General features: G+C 49.4%; 1 protein-coding gene across 1 annotated transcript in view; it reads left to right on the top strand.

Moving 5' to 3' along the window:
• Positions 1 to 19,648, top strand: part of SLC24A3 (solute carrier family 24 member 3) — a 430,346-nt gene that overhangs the window by 246,998 nt on the left and 163,700 nt on the right. The window contains exon 3 of the mRNA XM_006077251.4: positions 15,843 to 15,919. Coding sequence (XP_006077313.2) covers positions 15,843 to 15,919 — 77 coding nt within the window. The remainder of the gene's footprint in view (positions 1 to 15,842; positions 15,920 to 19,648) is intronic.

Here is a 19,648-nt window from a genome sequence, read left to right as displayed (position 1 = left end):
ACATGATTCCCATCAGGATGGAGCTCAGGTCCCGGGAGGATCTGGGTTCAACTCCTAGCTTGTTCTCCATCGATGACAAATGCCAAGATGCAGGTAGACATTCGCAGTACTTACATAAGGTGAGAACGCCAAGCCAGCTCCTTTTGGGGTGGAAGGGGCTAGAAAATTGTTCTGTTTGAATAGGAAGCCCTGGATGCAGAAAGCTATTCACCACAAGGCACGCGGTGGAGCAAAATCCCAGACTCAACACAGTCCAGAGTTCTGTTTCTCTAGCCTGAGGCTTAGTAAATGGCTAATCAGGAAACCTGGCCAGTTTTCATCTTGGGTCCTATTCTGGGTTCTAATATACCATGAAATTCAATGCAATTCCACAGGCTCTTGTAGATTCTGGGTGAAGTATTTTCTTTTGGATAAAACAAAGCGAGGGTTCGCATGAGCGTGTGCTTGATCTCTGTGAGCCTGGGGAAATGCGAGCTGAGCCCCGACTCCTGAGTTCTGAAGAGGCTACTGTGGAGGAGAAGAAAGGGTGCCCCCTTAGAGGGTCTGCCCCAAGGGCACATGCGTTTTGTGAATTTGGTCTCAGTCTCCCTCTCTATAGAGCTGTCTGGGTAGCTGCGAGGATTAGGGAAGGTCACAGAAGGAAAGCAATGACCGGGTCATGCATGAGTAGCTCTCACTGTTTCCACTGGAGAACTTGTCTTCTGTTCAAGGAGAAACACATGGAAGAGTCCCCACCTCATTAGAACCTAGAAGCTGTGGTCCTCCCCACTCCACACCTTGGTTACCACTTCCTCCCCACCTGGGAGGGCCTCCTCCACAGCTTCCCCTTCTTCAAGGCTCCACTCAGGACTGACTCACCACATGTGGCCTTACCTGCGGCTCTGGTTCACACAGGGGCTTCAGTTCCTGATTCTAAATACCACCTACTCTGATCCATATTAATGGATACATTGTAAATATAGCTATAAAGTTATTATTTCAGACAGGCTTCCCTGATGGCTCAGATGATAAAGAATCCACCTGCCATGCGGGAGACCTGGGTTTGATCCTTGGATTGGGAAGAAATCTCCTGGATGAGAGCATGGCAACCCACTCCAGTATTCTTACCTGGAGAATCTCCATGGACAGAGGAGCCTGGCAGGCTACAGTCCATGGGGTCACAAAGAGTCGGACACAACTGAGCGACTACGCACATCATTTCAGACAGAGGAAGCAGTGCCTGTGTTCATCTTCTCAAATGGCCATGGTAATAACTCCAGGACCACGTGTGCTTCCAGAGTAAGGTCCCTCCCCCACCCCACTAAAAGTCAAGACAAAGAGTCTACAGTACCCCCACCCCGCCCCCGCTGCCCAGCCCTGAGGGCAATCAGGCCTTTGACTGACAGACAGTGGTAGAAAGGATCTGCGTGACTTCCCAGGATCCGTCATAAAGGGCCATACTTTATGGGCATTCACCTGGGTGTCTGTCTTGAAACATGTGCCTTTGTAGCTCCGAGGCCATGTGAGAAGTCCTCATGCTGAAGAGACCTCAAGGAAGAAAGAGGGGTCCAGGAGCCCCCGAAGTGTCAGACCCAGGTGTCTGAGCTGCCCCAGCACAGGTGCCAGAAAGGCAGTGAGGGAGGGAGCTTCCTGTTTCCAGCCCCAGTCACTGGGTCACTGCAGTCGCGTGAGTGGTGAAGTGAGGACCACCTCCCTGAGGCCAGAGTTGTGAGCCGTAAGCATAAGACGTTCTGGTTGTCTTAGGCCAACCACTGCCTTTGGGCATAGTTGTTCAGTAGTTGATATGTATCATACACATGTATATACGTGCACATGTGTATGCACATATATACCTACGTGTATGTTTGGGGATTGGAGGAGGCAATGGCACCCCACTCCAGTACTCTTGCCTGGAAAATCCCATGGATGGAGGGGCCTGGTGGGCTGCAGTCCATGGGGTTGCTAGGAGTCAGACACGACTGAGCGACTTCACTTTCTCTTTTCACTTTCATGCATTGGAGAAGGAAATGGCAACCCACTCCAGTGTTCTTGCCAGGAGAATCCCAGGGACGGCGAAGCCTGGTGGGCTGCCGTCTATGGGGTCTCAGAGAGTCGGACACGACTGAAGTGACTTAGCATGTTTGGGGATATAGCCTTCTATCGGCCTCCAATTTGCGTATACACTTAAATCTGGCTTCCCCAACTTGACTGCAAACTCCAGGACGACAAGGCTGTGTAGCGTGTGCCCTAGTTATCCTCTGCCGGATTTAAGCCAGTGCAGTGGGTGTGACAACTACGCCATGCATTGTTGAGTTAAGTGGATAGGGAACGTTTGTGTGTACGTCTGTGTCTCTGAAAAGCCTGCTAGCATTATAGGATACATTTGTGATTGTAAAGAAATCAGAGTCTTTTTGGTTTTTGAATCATTCTCAAAGGAACCTTGTATCCTTGGAGAGAACCATTTGCTTAAAATCACTGAGAACAAGCCCCTTGGTTTGCTTCTGTGTCCTAGATAATGCAGCTCGCACTAGCCCTCCCACCTGCAGGCATCTGATCACTGGCCTCTTAGATTAGCTCGTGATTAGGCCGGACCTTGTTTTCTTGGTCCAGGATCTCGAAGGAGTTTGTCATTTCCATCTTCAGAGGAAAAAGTAGCTTTGCCTATCTGCTCACCTTATTGTTACCTAGGAGATCAGAGATCTTCATGCAGTGAGTTTGACACTCTGGTCATATTTATTTGAGCTATGTCAGAAAATGTAAACACTGGAGTCACTCCCAGAATAATAATTTTACCTCTTCCCAGCCACGCCCCCCCCCAAAAATACATATCTTGAACACTAAACGAATCACTTCTTTAAAATTTTATTTTAATAGGTTTTGTCCATAGATCTACATGAAATGCCCGCCCATTCAGTGTTTACATGAGAAAAGATGAGAGGAAGTAATAGGAATTTCTTTCCATCCTTTGAAGTCAACAAAGTTATCACACCTCATTCATCTGTCCAGCATGCCCGGTGAGCTGCAGGTCCACATCCTTAAGTCTGGGCTAATCCAGTCCTCAGATGGTGGGGGTGGCAAGAGGATGCTCATTGTCTTGGATTAGCCTTTGCTTCAAATGGAATCAAGATTTTTCCTTACTTACGACAGCAAATGTGTCCATTTGCCTCTGGTCTTGATGACATCATGATCAAGTTTATTACATCACAAAGTTTATGCCACTGCCTCTGCATCTTTTTGTCCCAAAATAATTATGTTGATTTCTTTGACTGTGTTTTCAACTCCAACCAACCCTGCAGCGAAATATCAACACATAGAAAGACATGAGCTAGCCAGAATTGATACAGAAATCCTGGATTCTAAGGGGGCCCAGTGGTCGCTGACTTGTCACGGGGAATGTGAAGGAGTTCTGACACCAGAACAAAGCGAAACCTTTTCCTCCTCACTGTGAACACCAGTTGTTGCATTTATGAGTTTGGTCTCAACTAATTCAGGAAATGAGCAGAATTTTCCTTTACTTCCTTTTTTTAAAAAAATTATAGATGTGATTGCCTTTATGTTCTTTAGGTAATGGCCAGATTTAGTCAAGTTTGTTTGTTGCATACTTCTCTTTCTTGTTTCTAAAGCTTCATAAATTTGTCTGGACTTGAAAAGCCTTTATTAAACACCTACCTTCTATTGCTGTGAATTTCAATCTGCCAAATTCATGTGGAATGTCAAAATCTGACACACTGGGGAACATGTAAGAGGACCTCTAGGCTCCAAAGGAGAGCAGGATGTGATTCCACTTCATTGGCGGTAACTGGTTTCTGATAGCACTCTGCCTCCTAACGCACTCTCCTGCCTTTGAGCCTTTGGGCATCACCTGTCAGAGAGATCAGAACTGCCACAGATGTGTCTTTGGATTGCCTTGACCTTGAAATATTTATAGTTGAGGGCTTTGCAAGGCTGCCACGTCTCTTCCTGGAATCTTACACTGTACTGATTTCTCTCTGTCCAATCCTTGGTTTATCCATATGAATTAGTATGAAACTAGGTTGCCTCCTAGCCCTTCCATCATAACTTGCCTGCCCATCTAGTCACCTTCACTTTCCCTGGGTTATTTTGGACTACAGTAGTTCCATGGAGGATTTAATATAACTAGTAGCAAGTTTGGGGAAACATTCACGTGCATTTAGTTTACTGGACACTTTTCTGTGGCAGGTTATGATCTGGGATATATTCTGGACTTTAGACTTCCCATCATGGTAGAGTAGCTTATATTGGATTAATGCTCCTGTAGAAATGGTTATAGACTCTAAATAGAATAAAGAAAAACAATTGTTTAAAAGCTCCAGAAAGTGAATAAATAAAGCAAGCAGAGAATAGAGAGTATATGAGGTTTGAAAGAAGGAAACTATATTGTGTGAGGGCCACACCCATTGGCTTTTCCCAGAGCAAGTTCCCGTGATGTACAGTGCATGGGAACAGAGCTCTAGCAGAGCGAGAGCAGTGATCTTATTGGGGCAATCCATCAGAGATTAGTGTGAGGTGCTCCCAGAGTAGCCGGAATTTGGGGGATACCCAAGAAAGAAAAAAATTCAGAGGGAGAGTGCAAAACATGCATATAAATTCCCCTCAAATTCTTGACTGACCTCAAAATTGTGCATGCTTTGGGTGTGTGGGATTCCAGGCAGTTCCTGCGGGGACAGCAGCTGAAAGGCTGGAACTGCTAAGTAGACATTTCAGTAGCTACCAGCACTGGGGAGACAAGAGTTTTCAGTTCAAGTCTCTAAAGTTAAAGAAATTTATTAAACAGCTCAGACTTCCCATTGAAACCTATTAGGACCATATCCCAGGCCTAAGAGTATAGTAAAAATGGCCATTATTATAAAAAAACTTAAAACCAGCACCAGATAGCACCAGTAACCTAACTTCCTGCTCCAGCAAAACACAGCACTCTTCAAAGGAAGACAACAGAGTCCAGAGTCTCTTCAGTGCACCATCGTACAGTACATATCAACCAGAAATTGGTAAACGTACCTCAAGTGGGTTCTAGATGCCCTTGTTTTGATCTATCTGCTCCAAACTGTGACCCGTTTTGCTTTGCTAAATACAAGACAGCATAGTGGCTTTCTTAAGATATCTTTCTTGTCATCGATTTGTATTGGGTTGGCCAAAAAGTTCACTGGGGCTTTTTCAAAGATAGCTAATGTATCACAAAGGGAAAATGGTTTCCTCCAGGTAACATTTCTTCATGTTTCCCTCAAGGAGTGGTCAGAGATTGCCAAATATTTAATCGTGTTTTGCCAAATAGTTTATTTGGCAAAACAAACTTTTCTGTTTATTTACAGAAAACTTTCTGTAAGTTTATTTACAATACATCTGTAATTTATTTACATCTCTTCCTACAACTAGCTGTGAGTTTTCTTAGATATGTATTTCATTACTACAGACTAGATTTCAAGCTAATATTTATAAATACGTAGCTACCTAATACACCTGCTTGAATATATTTGGCATCTTTGGGGAATCATATTGAAACACTTTTTTTTTTTTTTTTTTACAATTTGAGTTCTGAATATGTTTTTAATTGAGGTATAGTTGGTCGCTGAAGCACTTTTAATCTCTGTCCAGCTTTTCAGTGGATTACACTCTAAAGTAGGTAAAGACCAGAAGAAATGACAGTGATCACTATTGCCAGGAGTGAGAAGGGACAATTCGCTTTATTTTTAGGATGTTGTCAGCAGAGCTCAGTGCAGGGAAATAAGAAGCACACACGCCCCCATTTCCTTTCCCATAGCCATGGCAGAGCCGTCGTTAGTGGATCACGGCGCCTCACCACAGTGAACCCCAGCCAAGATGATGCAACCTAGCAGTCACTCATCACCAATCAACTGATGAACATGTGAAATGACCTCTACTTTCTATCCCTGAAATTGGTGATCGTGGAATAACATCATGGAGAAAAAAGAAAGCAGGTTTTAAAAGGGGAAGCAGAGGAGAACTTCAACAGTGTTTCTCATCAAATCCGTATGCTAACTACCTTTCCATCTGTAGATCAACAGAACCCTAAAGGTTGCTTCTAGCTCTGAAATGTGATGAGTTAACGTTTTAAAAAAATCACCGATTTTGAAACTACCAGTCATTTGGTGTGCACACTTCATCTTCAATAGAATAAAGGCTGAAAGAGTGAAAGTGTTCAACATAGATTCCTGTAGGGAATTGCAACATTCAGAAAGAACTATTTAATTACATTTTTCCTAAGAAAGTTTTTCACAGAGCCTCATCCTCTCCCAGGGTGCTGAGAAGCAGTGCACATTCTTTCCAGCCCTCGTGTGTTGTCTTGAGGAGCTATGCACTGGGTTTCTGCACACGTCACCTTGTCGGTCTGCATTTCTCTGGATCAATAAGCAGACATGAGAACACGAGGGATGTCCTACCTGGGTCCGACCCCTGTTCATCCATCCAAACCTCCTGTCTCTGCCTTTGGCACCAAGGGACGTTTTGAGGAACAGAGCAGTCCAAGGAGACCATAAAGTTCTGAGCACTGCAGACCTATTTACCATAAATATTGCATTTCCTTTAATAAGAATTCATTACTGACACAGCCATGATGATCCCGCAGGAGCAGCAAACACAAATGGCCGGCTATTGCCTCTGCAAAGCGGCCTCCTGTTCTCTGCGGCCATGGCTGTGGCCTGAGAGCACAGCGTTGTTCGTGGGATCACTGTATTTTTCTACAGTAGCTGCTGGCTCAGACACATGAGCAGTGTGGGTGCCTCAGCTTTTTATTATTGATAAAGAAATATGTTTCTAGTTCATCGAATTACACTTCAGGGCCCTGCCAGGCCAAAATTCTATGTAACTAATGACTGGGGTTCTTCAGTTGCAAAGAATGTCTGTTCCCTTCCAGAAGAAAAACTTGTGGGATGATTGTTTAAAATCTTCTGCCAATATGGACATGAGAGAAAAGAGCCCTGGAGTGGAAATCAGGGAGCTTGTCTTGGGTGCTGGATCAACCTCTGCACCACAAAAAAGAGGGCAAAGATGGTCTCTCAACCTGCGTTCAGGAGGGAGGCGGTTCTGTGCTGCTGTTGACAAGGCAGGGTGCATCACTTCTCTATAAATGCATGGGAATGAGGCCCTGATTGGAGGGAAATTCACCTGAATATGGATGAATTCTCTGCTGGAAAGACTAGCGTTTGTTGAAGTGGAGGGTACAAGACTGCAGAATTCCTAGTTCCCTCTGTATAAATATGGATTTGCCAGAAGTAGGCCTTGAGGCAAGCTCAAGTACAAGTTTATTTTGGAGATGATTTAGGCAGGGGAGTTGGGAAGTGAGACAAGGAAGGAAAGGCAATCAATCAAAGGAAGGTCACGAAGCCAGCTGTCACTCTGAGAAGCTGGAGCTTAGTCCCGCTGAGAAGAGCCGCAAACAGCACAGAATGTGCCCCGTGACCCCACCTGTGTGGTGAGGGAGTTGGGATACTAATACACCCAACCTCCCATCAGACTTTGGTGGAGGGCTTCTCCTGGCCTTCTCGGGGCCAAGAGTCATAGGAATCCTCCAGCTTCTCCAGCCTGCAGTATCAGGGCAGAGCACCCATGGTCAGCCTTGGAGAAAGCCCTCACGCAAAGAGATGCAAAAGAGATGGGGTTGCCCAGCATGAACATGATGGGACTCTAGGAAGGTGGGCATGGATGCCTCGGGAAACACTTCCCGTCCGTTTTTCTCCTTCCTCATTATTTGAATCAAAGGAGTTACCCTTTGATAATTACTTACCTGATTGTAGGTACTTGGTATTTCATAGGCATCATCACAGTTAATCCTCCTAATCACATAAACTGGTATTGTTTTCATGCCCTCATTTTGCATATTAAGAAATTAGGACTGGAGAAGTCTCAGGAATTTTGTTCAAGGCCACAGAACTCAGGAGTGGTGAAGAAGGTCTTCAAATCTAGGTATTCAGGTTCTTAGAAAACCCTGGCTGCCTGGTGAGCATACGTCACCACACAGACATTTGGCTGAAATGACATTTGTCAGTGAATTTGATTGGTGATACCTTTGTAGTAGTAGTTGGAGGAACCCTGGATTGAGGTTCCTGGTTACCACGACCTCTGTTACATTCTCCTTCACAGAGGTGCTGTTCAGTCTTGTTTCCACACACACGTCAACCCATTTGAGTCTGGAACTTTGGTTCTGGCTTTTGAAAGGAGGGACTTGTGCACCCAAAAGTCAAGGAAAGGGACAAAAAAAAACCAATTCCAACCACTCAGGTTGGAATTCAGTTGTTGGGTGTTTAATTGAATTATGCCTCCCAGTATCATTTTTCAGCTAATAATTCTGTTTTGGGTGCATACAGAAGCTATGTCCTAGGAGAAAGGCTGTCTAATTCCATTCACTCTGCTTTTTCTATTGCAGAGACATCAACATGCTAGGAAGTCAGACCCCAATTATGATGGCTCCTCCAAGAACATAGTGTGACTGTGGGCTGGTTACTTAATTTCTTTGAGCCTCAGTTTCCTCCTCTGTAAGTTGAAGATAATGATTCCTATCCCATAGAAGCAATGAAAAAGTGATAAATACATCTTTACAGTACTCCATAAAGATTACTTTTCTGCTTCAATTTGGGACACATGTTATTGGTGTGACTTCAGAGTTGAGGGTTCCCTTGCTCCCAGCCTAACCTTTTATTAACTCCTCAATGGTCAGGACTGTGCATCCTTCTTGTTTCTAGGACTGGGGTTGAATAAGGTACTGAGAGCATGGTAAGAGCTAAATAAGTATGTATTTCATTGCATGGTTTTGATTTGTTAATAAGTTTTCTCATGTTACTGACAGTCCTTAGACTGAGGAGCAAGTTCAAATGATGACTTCACAGCAGCCTGTACCTGCCTGTTGCCAACATGCTCCCTGTTGCATCCCCGTGTCCTGCTCAACCGCACTGAGTCTGGAATGCCCAAAACTTCTCAAGTTGTGAATACATCCACTTTCATAGACTCTTCCACAGATAATCTTGTTCAGGGGACTTCAGTGATGACACATGTGTTCATCTGATCAGCAAATACTCATGAGGCAACTGCTCTTCTGCAGACACTTAGCTGTGCATGGGGGATGCACAGAAGAACAAATTTCCTCCCACCTTTCCTACCCTCACACAGTCTAGTGGAGAAGACAGGAGAAACGAAAGATTGTCTCAAGGCAGAACCTCATGTGCAAAATGCCGTAGGGATGCCAAAGACACGTTTGCTATTGCATTGCTCAGAGTGGGCTTGGATATGTTGGCTAACAAACAGCCCCAAATCTCAGTGCTAAGGAGACTGCAAGTGCTGTTTATTACTCAGGCTACCAAATGTGCACCTCAGGGGGATGGGATTCTAATATCTGACTCAGGGACCCTGGTTGATGAAAGATTCATTCCTGACATGTAGCCAAGAGCACACAAAATAGTGAGTCAGACCCTGGCTATTGAGGTTGACCCAGGAAAACAGACGTCCTGTCGTTCTGTTTGCATTTGATTAACCAAAGCATCTGCATGGCCCCACCTAACCACACAGGAGGCTTAGACCTGTGCTCCTTCCAGGTCTTGGAATGGAAAGAATGGGTTATTTGTCCACAGCCTGAAAGACCACTCAGGTTGGAATTCATTTTTTGGGTGTTTTATTGAATTGTGCCTCCCAGTGTCATTTTTCAGCTAATAAGTCTGTCCTGGGTGCATACAGAAGCTGTGACCTAGGAGAAAGGCTGTCTGATTCCATTCACTCGGTGTCATTCTCTTTTGTGGCCCTGGGCCTGGTGGGTGCTGCCCTGAGAGAGATCCTGACTCCCAGGAGCTCATAGGGTTATTTAGGCCAAGGCATGACTGCAGTGTATTGGAAGGTTACATGTCAGCACAGCATAATGGGTCCACCAACAAAGCATCAGGAGGGCTCTGTGGGGGCTGTCACCACACTGGCACACTCGGCTTCCCAGGGTGTCTGCCAGGGACCCAGGGAGCAGCAAGATGTATCAGAACGTCTAAAACAGAAACTTGAAGTCACCCATTGCTACAGAGAGGAGCTGGGCAGTGTCAGGACCTCAGTTCTTGGTGCAATCCCCAAGGGGCCAGGCAATCAAGATGCTCTGAGTATTTCATGATTAAAAAACAAACAAACCTGGATGAGAGCAGGGTGTTGTTTTGGTCACAGAGGCCCAGATTCCTTTCACTCAGGTATTTTCAGGGAGCTGGGCCTTTTTAGGTGTGTTGATTTTCATCTTGGGCTGCTTCATTTGATCAGTATGCAATTAGTATGTCTAAAGATGCTATGAAAGTCCCTGTTGCATTTTAAAAGAAAAGCTCTCCATCCCCTTCAGACTTCCATTTAGACTCATCAAACTCAGGCCCAGGAAAGCAGCCAGGAGAGAGAAGCAGGCCGCTGATTGCCGTTGCCTTGGTAAGGGGAATCCGTTCCCTCCAGGCTCTGTCGTTTCCATGGGAACAGCACTGCTTGCCTCTGCCGGCTGCCTGCCCCAGGCTGGCAAGATGTACCGGAAAGAAAATTAGGGGGAGAAGGAGAGAAGCAGAAAGAGACTTTGAGGATTTTGAAGGTATTTGGGGGAAACTTCAGCTGGATGTATAGCGGTTGCCAGCATGACACAAGGACCTCGGGCTCCCCAACAGCCTGTACACAGGAAGCACTTATCAGAGGCTCCGGCACTCATGCGGCTCCTTCGGACCAAACACCATCCCGGAGAAATAACCCAGGTGAGGCAGGCAGGAGTTGGTGATCGGTGTGTTTTAACACCGATGTTGTGAGGAATGTGTCCTCAGCCCCCTGCTAGGCCAGCATCCTATCGCTGTTAAAATGAACAGGAACAGCAATAGGTACCCAGGAAGTATGGCATGGCAGAGGTGTTTCACACACTGTCTGCACCCTTCCCAGCAACTCTACACGGATGGCGTCCACACACCTTCTCACCGATGGAGGAGGTGGGCTCAGAGAGGGGAAAAGAAAACCCATGAGTCACAGAGGTGGGTCCTGAACCCAGGCCTCATTTCCCATGGTGGACTTATACTCAAAGCCTAACCAATGGCCACAGGAAAATGTTAAGGAAGCCAAGGCCAAGAAGCGCTGGGCAGGGCCATTCGGCCACTCTGTCTCCGTACACTCTTCTCAGAGGCAGATGTGGCCCTTCCAAAAGCACTGTTGGGGCTGAGTTTGTGGCCCCGAGTCTGTGCTGGCCTCACGTGGGGGGTTGTTCGACCTTAGAGAAGCTAACTCAACCACCAGCAGCAGCTCCTGAGCCACTGGTCCAGCTGGGCAAGGCCAGCTCATGCTATCTGCAGTCAGGGACCCCATCTCCTCCCCGCAGAGGTCTTCATCCTGTCAACACTTATTAGGCACCTGCTGTATGCACTGACCCTACACTGCGTGGACTGGAGGGAGCAGTGACCAGAAACTGCAGCTATTTTTCACATGGGCCAGCAGGCAGATTCAGGCCCAGAGAGATGAAGTGACACGTTGGCAAAAGCCACACCACGAGAGGCCTGGGGATGAGCCCCACATCTCCAGACGCCTGACTGAGGGCCCTTTCCTCGGCCTAAGCTGACCCTTGCCTTAAGGAGATTAAACACCATCACATCAAACTGCTTTAGAACCAGGACAAAACAACACTTCATGAAATAACTTTGTACCGGCAAGCACTGTGTGGGGTGCATATGGGGTGGAGAGGGTTACTGATGAGATAAGTGATGAGCTTTGGGGGCTTACCCCCAAAGAAGCTGCTGCCCCAGTTGGGTCTCTGGTGACGGGGCTGCTCCTGAGTCATGTCCCCTGTGGCTAGGGTCGTCAGGTACTGGTCTTTGCCAATGAGTCACACAAGCTTCCAACATGATGGAATTGAAAATGATTACAATGTTCTTTGCAAGTCATGCAGTAGCTCTCTGAAATCATCATAATAATTTCATCATCAGCCCAGTACATGTTTTCAGAAAAGCTGTCATAAAGTGGGACCCACATCAGGTGAGGCTTCCTGGGGAATTCTTATCTAGCCATTCTTTCCACGTGACTGGGAACCACCAAGTAAGAATGTTGTCGTTCTAGAAGCAATTGGAAAGCATTTAACTGACTGTCCTCTGCCTTCCAACCCTCCCGACTGGTCACACCCACCCTTTGTCTCAGCCACCGCCCAGGTCACCTCCAGCTCGGGGAGGAGGTCCGGCAGGGCCAGCTGCTCTGCTCACAGCCCCGTGCTTCTGCAGTGGGATAGTGATAGACCAGGCCTTTGCCATATGCCATTACACTCTGCACCCCATTAGCAGGCAATGGTTTTTCAGGACTGTTAGTGGTCCTGCTCAACTATTGGTCTACACTGCAGTGGGCCCCCCCCCAAGTGACCAACTGTCAGTGAGTGACTGTTACTGGTCCTTCTCAGCCATTGGTTGGTGCCACCGTGGGCCCCACCCCCAAGTGACCACTGTCAGTGAGTGACCGTTAGTGGTCCTCAGCCATTGGTTGGTGCCGCCATGGGCCCCACCCCCAAGTGACCAACTGTCGGTGAGTGACCATTAGTGGTCCTCAACCATTGGTTGGTGCCGCCATGGGCCCCACCCCCAAGTGACCAACTGTTAGTGAGTGACCATTAGTGGTCCCGCTTGGCCATTGGTTAGCACTGCATTGGGTCCCATGAACAGGCAACCAGTTGTCAATGAGCCACCAATCATGGGCATTTCAGCCAATGGTCAGCAGAGTGGTGGTCATCAGGTGGAGAGTGAGGTAAGAGGTGGATCCTGGCCTTCTCCCAGGGTCCTCCAGCTCACCCAGGCTTGGGCCAGCAGGTGAGCTGGGGGGCCCAGGGACCAGGCTGGGACTGTGTCCTGCCATGTCCAGTCCCTGTTGTCTAGGCAGCCTGAGGAGCCTGAGGGCCATTTGGGTCATAGACAGGGTCTGGAGACTTGGCCCTGAGGGAGCCAACAACTGAGCTCTGCCTCCTCTTAACCAGGCCCTAGACCTTGGGGGGTGGAAGTTGTGCCTTGGGACCTACCCTTTCTTGTCAGAAGAGAGAATCACATCTGTTTGGTGGAGACTGACAAGCATGTCATTCCCTAACCATGACCTGACCTCAGTAATAAAGGGCTTGACACCAGAAGTTTGCAACAACAACCATGCCTCTCCCTCCCCTTTCCTAGAAAAGGGCTTCGCTGAGAGCTTTCAGGAAGTTTGGGGTTTTTAAGGCAAGAGCCTCGCTTCAGCCTTGCTAGGCCCTGCAGAAAATTTTTCTCTGCTCTGAACGCCAGCATTTCAGTATCATTTGGCCTCACTGCATGTCAGGCACATGGACTAGCATTTGGGTAACAGGATCATCTCATGGAGAATTTCATTGATTTTCTCCTAGCCAGTTCTGACAGCAGAAGGCACCCTTGACCAAGGACTGGGAGTTCCCAGCTGGTGATGAGTCAGACACCAGGCCAGGAAGACAGATCAAGAAGGGGACACTGCCAAGCTCCCCACTCCCCTGAGCATTGAGGAAGGAGGAGCCTGAAGGAGAGTGTCCTGGTCCCCAGCCCTACCCTTTTACCCCAACCCCCACCCAACACTTCCTGGGCCAGCACTTTGGACAGCGCTCACTCTGCCCATCCAGAGCCAGCACTGGGCTCTGTGGGTCCTTCCCCATCCAAGGGCACAGCTCTCGGCCTGGGCCTATCCAAGAGCCCCAGCCAGGCCCCAGGGTTTATTGGGAATCCAGATCTCTGCTGAGACCCTCCCCTACCTAACTCAAAGCCCAGAACATCCATCTGGTCCTGGTCATTCCACTCCTGAACTCACTGTTGAGCACCCAAGGCATTTAAAATAAAAATTGTTGTTGTTCAGTCACAAAGTCAGGTCTGACTTTGTGATCCTATGGACTGCAGCATATCAGGCTCCTCTGTCCTCCACTGTCTCCTGGAATTTGCTTCAATTCATGTCCATTGAGTTGGTGATGCTATCTAACCATCTCATCCTCTGCCACCCACTTCTCCTTTTGCCTTCAGTCTTTCCCAGCATCAAGATCTTTTCCGATTAGTTGACTCTTTGCATCAGCTGACCCAGGTATTGAAACTTCAGCATTAGCAATAGTCCTTCAAAACGCCTCAATTCAAAACATAAAAATGTGTCACTTACTGACATGGTGCCCTTGATCAAACCATTTTTAGGGGCTCTGGTAGAGAGGCAAGGATGACGGAGCAGGCCTGGTGTGGGCATCTTGAAGACTGGTAGGGTTGCCTGCACCATGGCCTTCATTCTCTCCATCTGCTGCCCTCAACAGGAGGCAGGAGGGAAGGCAGTGGCTGGCTTCCATGTATCAGTGGCAGGGGCACCTTGATGCCCCTCACATCCCTCCTCCTCCTCGTTGATGGTAAGTGGTCCCCACGCATGGCGGTTTTACATGATGCCCATCACAAGGCAGACCCTGGCTTCAGTTTCCCAAGGCTGTCCTGATGGATACAGTAACCTGCATATTGGCCCATCTCTACCTCTGGAGGAAGGTGGGCAATGGATTGGTCACACTTACCCCTGACTGCCCAGCACTGAAGAGCCCCATGGCAGCTGTACAGATTGTTCCTCTGGTGTGTGGGGGCTGAATTTAGATTGGATCAGGTCCCCACTAGGAAGAAGCCCCCCAGAAGGAAGAGGTCACCAGGTGAAATAAGATGGGCAAGCCGTGCCAGGAGCCAAGAGGTCACAGCCGTGAGGGCGTCATGGGCTGGTCTCCTGGGTGCATGGCCCTCCCTGTGGATGCTCCAGCACACCATCCAGTCCTGCTGCTGCTGGGTTCCTCGTCTACAGTCCAGAAGCAACAGCTTTCTGGGAGGGTCGGAGGCATAGTGGGTGTCAAGTGCAGGGAGGGTGGGTGCCGGCTGGCCGGGAGCAGAGGTCACTGCGTATGCTGCTGTGAATTCTGCCCAAACCTGTGCAGATGTCCTGCTGTTAGAGCCTCTGTCTCTACCCACTGTGGCCAGCCCATCCCCAGGGCACATCAGGAAGGAGCAGTGCAGCTATGGGCAATGCCTGTTGTCTTCAGAACCATGGAGTGGGGTGCTGCTTTGGCCAGATTCAAGTGCCCCCAGGTGGGGGGCAGACAGTGCTGAGATACCTGGGCCAGGGGGTTAAGGGACAGGCCTGCCCTGCAGGGTTCCGCACGGCAGCCACCCATGTCCTGGGTTTGGAAAGTGGGCAGAAAGGAACATTTCTTATGTGTTCTGCCCTGCACTGGACTTCCCGGGAAGCAGAGGGCAATGTGGTATAGAAGTAGGAGGCAGGAGGAGGGAGTATAAGAGGCCAAAGGGGCCCCGGCCAGGGCAAGAGCAGGACAAGGAAAAGAGGGCCAGTCAGACAGTTCAGAGCAAGGACTTAACCCTGCATGTGCCACGGACCCCCGGGTAGTCCTTGAAGCCCGCAGATCTCTGCTTGGGAGAAACGTTTCAGTATTTGCAAGGACATGTGAGGCTGCAGAAGGAAACTGATGCGCTGGAATGAAGTTGTCAGGGTGTTAGAACACAGACCTGCACAGTAGTGGTTCCCAGGTGTCCTCATGAACCTTGGTCATAAGTGGTGATCTCCACGCCGCCCCCGTGTTGAAGGGGGTGAGCGGGAGCCAGGCAGATGGCAGGACCGTGGGTCCTGAGCATGTCCGCTGGGGTCACAGCCCTGCGTGTTTCTAACACGGCTGAGATTTGTTGCCTCTATTCTTATCACGAGGAATCACCAAGTTCCCAGTTAGAGATTTGTGAACTTTGAACTTACAAATGTAATTTTTCCTCATCCAAGTTCACAGTAGACTGAGGAAGGCAGTGCTCTCAAGGCTTCCTGTTCTGAAATGTCACCTGTGTGTACTGAGCTGCTCTTCTCTCTCCATCCCGCAGCCCTGCACGAGTTCCCCAATGACATCTTCACCAACGAGGACCGAAGACAGGGCGCGGTGGTCCTTCACGTGCTTTGCGTAAGTACCCTGCTGATAGCCCTGCCGCGGGGCCCGAGGGAGAGCCTGGAAGTGGGGAGTCGGGGGTGAGGGAGGGGAAGGGAGGAGAAGGGTTTCCCCTCCTGTTCACACACCTGCTGTGGGGTCTGTGAACCCCAAACAGGTGATCAACAAACGTGCTTTTTAAAAGGTGTTTTTTATCGAAGCGTAGTTGATGTACAATGTTTTGGGTGTACATAAAAGTGATTCAATTATATGTGTGTGTGTACATGTGTGTGTACATATATATTCTTTTTCAGGTCCTCTTCCCTTCTAGGTTGTTATTACAAGATATCAAGTATAGTTCCCTGTGCTTTACAGCCGATTCTTCTCGTTTGTCTTATATATACAGTACTGTGTATCCAAAGGTCCTGTCTTTAAGAGGCCACAGGTGTGTACGCTAGGGGCTACATGGACATTTTCTTTCCCCGATACCCATGCCCAGGGTGTGGGCTTTGGGGTCAAACGGAGTTGGGATTCTCTCTGCTGAAATGCCACCTTCTTTGGGAGTCCGTCCTTCCCCAGCCTGCCTCTGTAAACTTCCTGTCTTCACGTGGCTTTATTTTTCTCTGCAGCGCCGAGTACCCTGTGACATAATATTACCTAGTTCTTTGCTTATTGCTTGTCACCTTCTCTCCCACAGGGATGTAGTTTTGTGCACAGCTGGGATGCAAACAGGGATGTAGTTTTGCATGTGGCTTCCTCCGAGACCTCTTCCTGTCGTGTGGTGGGGCAGTAGTGTCTGGCATGTAGTAGGTGGTCCATGAAAATGTATTCTGGCTCTTAATCTCCACCCCTGGCCTAGCACTTCATCCACAGGCCCAGTGGATGGAAGACTTTTGATTTTCCTTGTCCCCATCCAGAGAGTTGGGCGGGGGGTGGGGGCAGAGGTGACGCTGTCTTGAAGAAGTAGCTGCAGAACTAGTAAGACTCAGGACACATTCTCCACTAGACACATCAGTGCTCTTTCCCATCTCCATGGCATGGGCTCCGCCTGGGTGCTTTTGATTCCATTCTGGTTATTTATTGCTGTGAAACATTCTCTGAATTGGGTAAGATAACTACATCCTGTTGCTTATCAGTTCCAGGGATCAATAGTTCAGAAAGGGCACAGAGGTAGGTGCTGTACCCGGGATTCAGGGCCCAGGATGGGAGATTTGCGTGGCTGGTGGTGGCGCTGATGGCTGGGACTGGAGCCGCTGCTAGAGGACCCCTTGAAGAAGGCTCGTCTACTCCCATTTCTGGTGTCTGGGCTGCAGTGCCCGGAGGACTAGCTCAGCTGGGACTGTCAACTGGAGCACCTCTGTGTGGCCCCTCCAGCATGGCTCCAGGTGGCAGCCCAGGGCTTGCAGAGGGAGGGTTGCCGTGACAAGGAGGAAGCCCATGGCCTGAGTGGCACAGCCTCTGAAGTCACACGAGTCATTTCTGCCAGCCTCTATTGCAGTCACACGCTCACCATAACTCAGGGGAGGGGACAGAGACCTTATTTTTCCATCCACACCACGGGCTCTGGAGTCAGACCAGATGTGGGGTAGAGCCTGGTTCTGCTGTCCTTGCTTTGTGAGCAACTTCAGGCAATATATTTACCCTCTGGCCCCATAAGCTGCCTAAGCATGACTCCTTTCCTGATGAAAGCCGTCAACTCTACAAGTCTTTCCCCACTTACCCCAACCCCTCTAAACCATCCACTTAAAAAAAGGCTCAAGGGGCCCCAAATGATAAAACAGCCTCTGCAGCCCTCCCGCCCATCAGGAGAGTCACGGGCACAGAACAGTTACTATGGATGCCAGCTACCACCCCAGCACCAAGGAATCTTCCCTGTTGCTAGGCTGAGAACACCGAGGCACTGCATCAGACCTGGGACTCCTGGCTGCCTCTGCGCCCTGATGCCTTGACAGCTGAGAGATGAGGTTTCCACTCTCAGCCCAAACAGCACAAACTTCCGTCTCCCAAGGGGTGTTGTCGCAGCCAAAGGCAGGGCCCTTCCACCCTTCTCCACTCCCCCCAGCCCCAGGATCCTCTGAACCCAGCTGAAGGCAGAGGAAGGTACATTGCCTTGTCCTTCATGAGCCAAGGGTCCCGTAAGGCCTATGCCATCTGTGGCAGTGAGTTCCCAGGCAGGCATGAAAGCTAAATAGACAAAGCAGGATAATTCCGGCCTTTGCTTAAAGGTACTTTTTTCCCCCCTTGCCTGCTGCTGCTGCTGCTGCTAAGTCACTTCAATCGTGTCTGATTCTGTGCGACCCCATAGACGGCAGCCCACCAGGCTCCCCCGTCCCTGGGATTCTCCAGGCAAGAACACTGGAGTGGGTTGCCAATTCCTTCTCCAGCGTGTGAAAGTGAAGTCGCTCAGTCGTGTCCAACTCCTAGCGACCCCATGGACTGCAGCCCACCAGGCTCCTCCGTCCATGGGATTTTCCAGGCAAGAGTACTGGAGTGAGTTGCCATTGCCTTCTAACCCACCTTGCCTAGAGGAATGGATATAAGCCTGCAGCCTCACACTTTGTCATTACTGATGTCTTATCCCACAGCCTGCCCTGCTCTGCACCCTGCATTGTGGAAACCACAGGGCAAGGAGTCTAGGGGCCAAAGTAAGTGTTCACCCCTTGAAGACCATGCTCCAGCACCTGGAATTCCAGAATTCTCCACCCAAACAGCCTGTGTCTGCAGCCAAGGCCCACTCAGGCTTCCTCCCCAACCTGCCTCTCAGAGGGAGGAGACCCCAGTGGAGAAGCCCAACCTGCTGCCTAGGGGATCCACATGCAGGCAGGTGATGCAGGGGTCCCAGGCTCGGGGGGAGGAGGAGCCCCTCTGCTGCATCTAGTCAGGCTGGGCCTGCTGGTGGCCTCCTCAGGGTCAGGGAACAAGTTTATATTGTCCAACCTCAGAAATATAACCCATCCCACCCCCCTTCTGCAGCATCACATGAGCCTCACAGGAAACCCTCGTGTAGTGTCTGGACATCACAAAACAAAAGCTACTCAGTCCCGACTTGTTCAGCACTGGGACAAGCTCCACCCACCATGGCACCCAGCACACCTGAAGCTCAAGAATTGTCAGATTACATCGTTGAGTGTAGGAAAGGCTGCCAGGGCTAACCTAAGCCATCCCTGTCGCCAGTGGGAAACAGTTAAATGCATGAGTCAGAGCTGTAGGAGCTACATATAGAGTCCTGCTCTCAGCCTTCTGGGAAGCATCTCTGAGCCCCTGCAGGATGGTGGCACCAGGCTGGACCCTTCTAGCAGTCTGGTCACAGCTGACTGTATTTTTCTGCAGGAGCCCTCTGTATTGGAGGCAGATCCCCCCTGGATGGCTCCCGCTGCATGTTAGTGCGGCCATGGTCCCCCCGCCCCCCCCCCCCCAGGGCAGGAGGAGTGAAATGAAGGCTCCAATAGTGGAATGGGTTTGAAGAGTGGGCAGGTGTTTTCCAAAGGAGAAGAGGGAAGGGAATTCCAGACAGGAAGCAGAAACCTGCGGTGGAAGATGTAGACCCTGGAGTTCAGGATCTAGAGGGAGTGGAAACTATGGTCTGAAGGGTGGGAGGCCCCAGGAGGTGACTCAGGCACTGGCTTGGAAGTGGTCCCTCCTTGCCTGGGGAATAGGGTCAGGCACGGCCAGAGGCAACCCAGAGCACTCTTCTCCCCTACCAGGGCACAGAGGTCCAGGAAGGCCGGAGGACGGCTCAGGGCCATGTGGCTGGGGTCCCAGGTA

The sequence above is a fragment of the Bubalus bubalis genome, chromosome 14, assembly GCF_019923935.1.
Source record: "Bubalus bubalis isolate 160015118507 breed Murrah chromosome 14, NDDB_SH_1, whole genome shotgun sequence".
Classification (NCBI taxonomy): domain Eukaryota; kingdom Metazoa; phylum Chordata; class Mammalia; order Artiodactyla; family Bovidae; genus Bubalus; species Bubalus bubalis.
The sequence above is the reverse complement of the archived record's forward strand: the minus strand, read 5'-3'. Positions and strand labels throughout refer to the sequence as shown.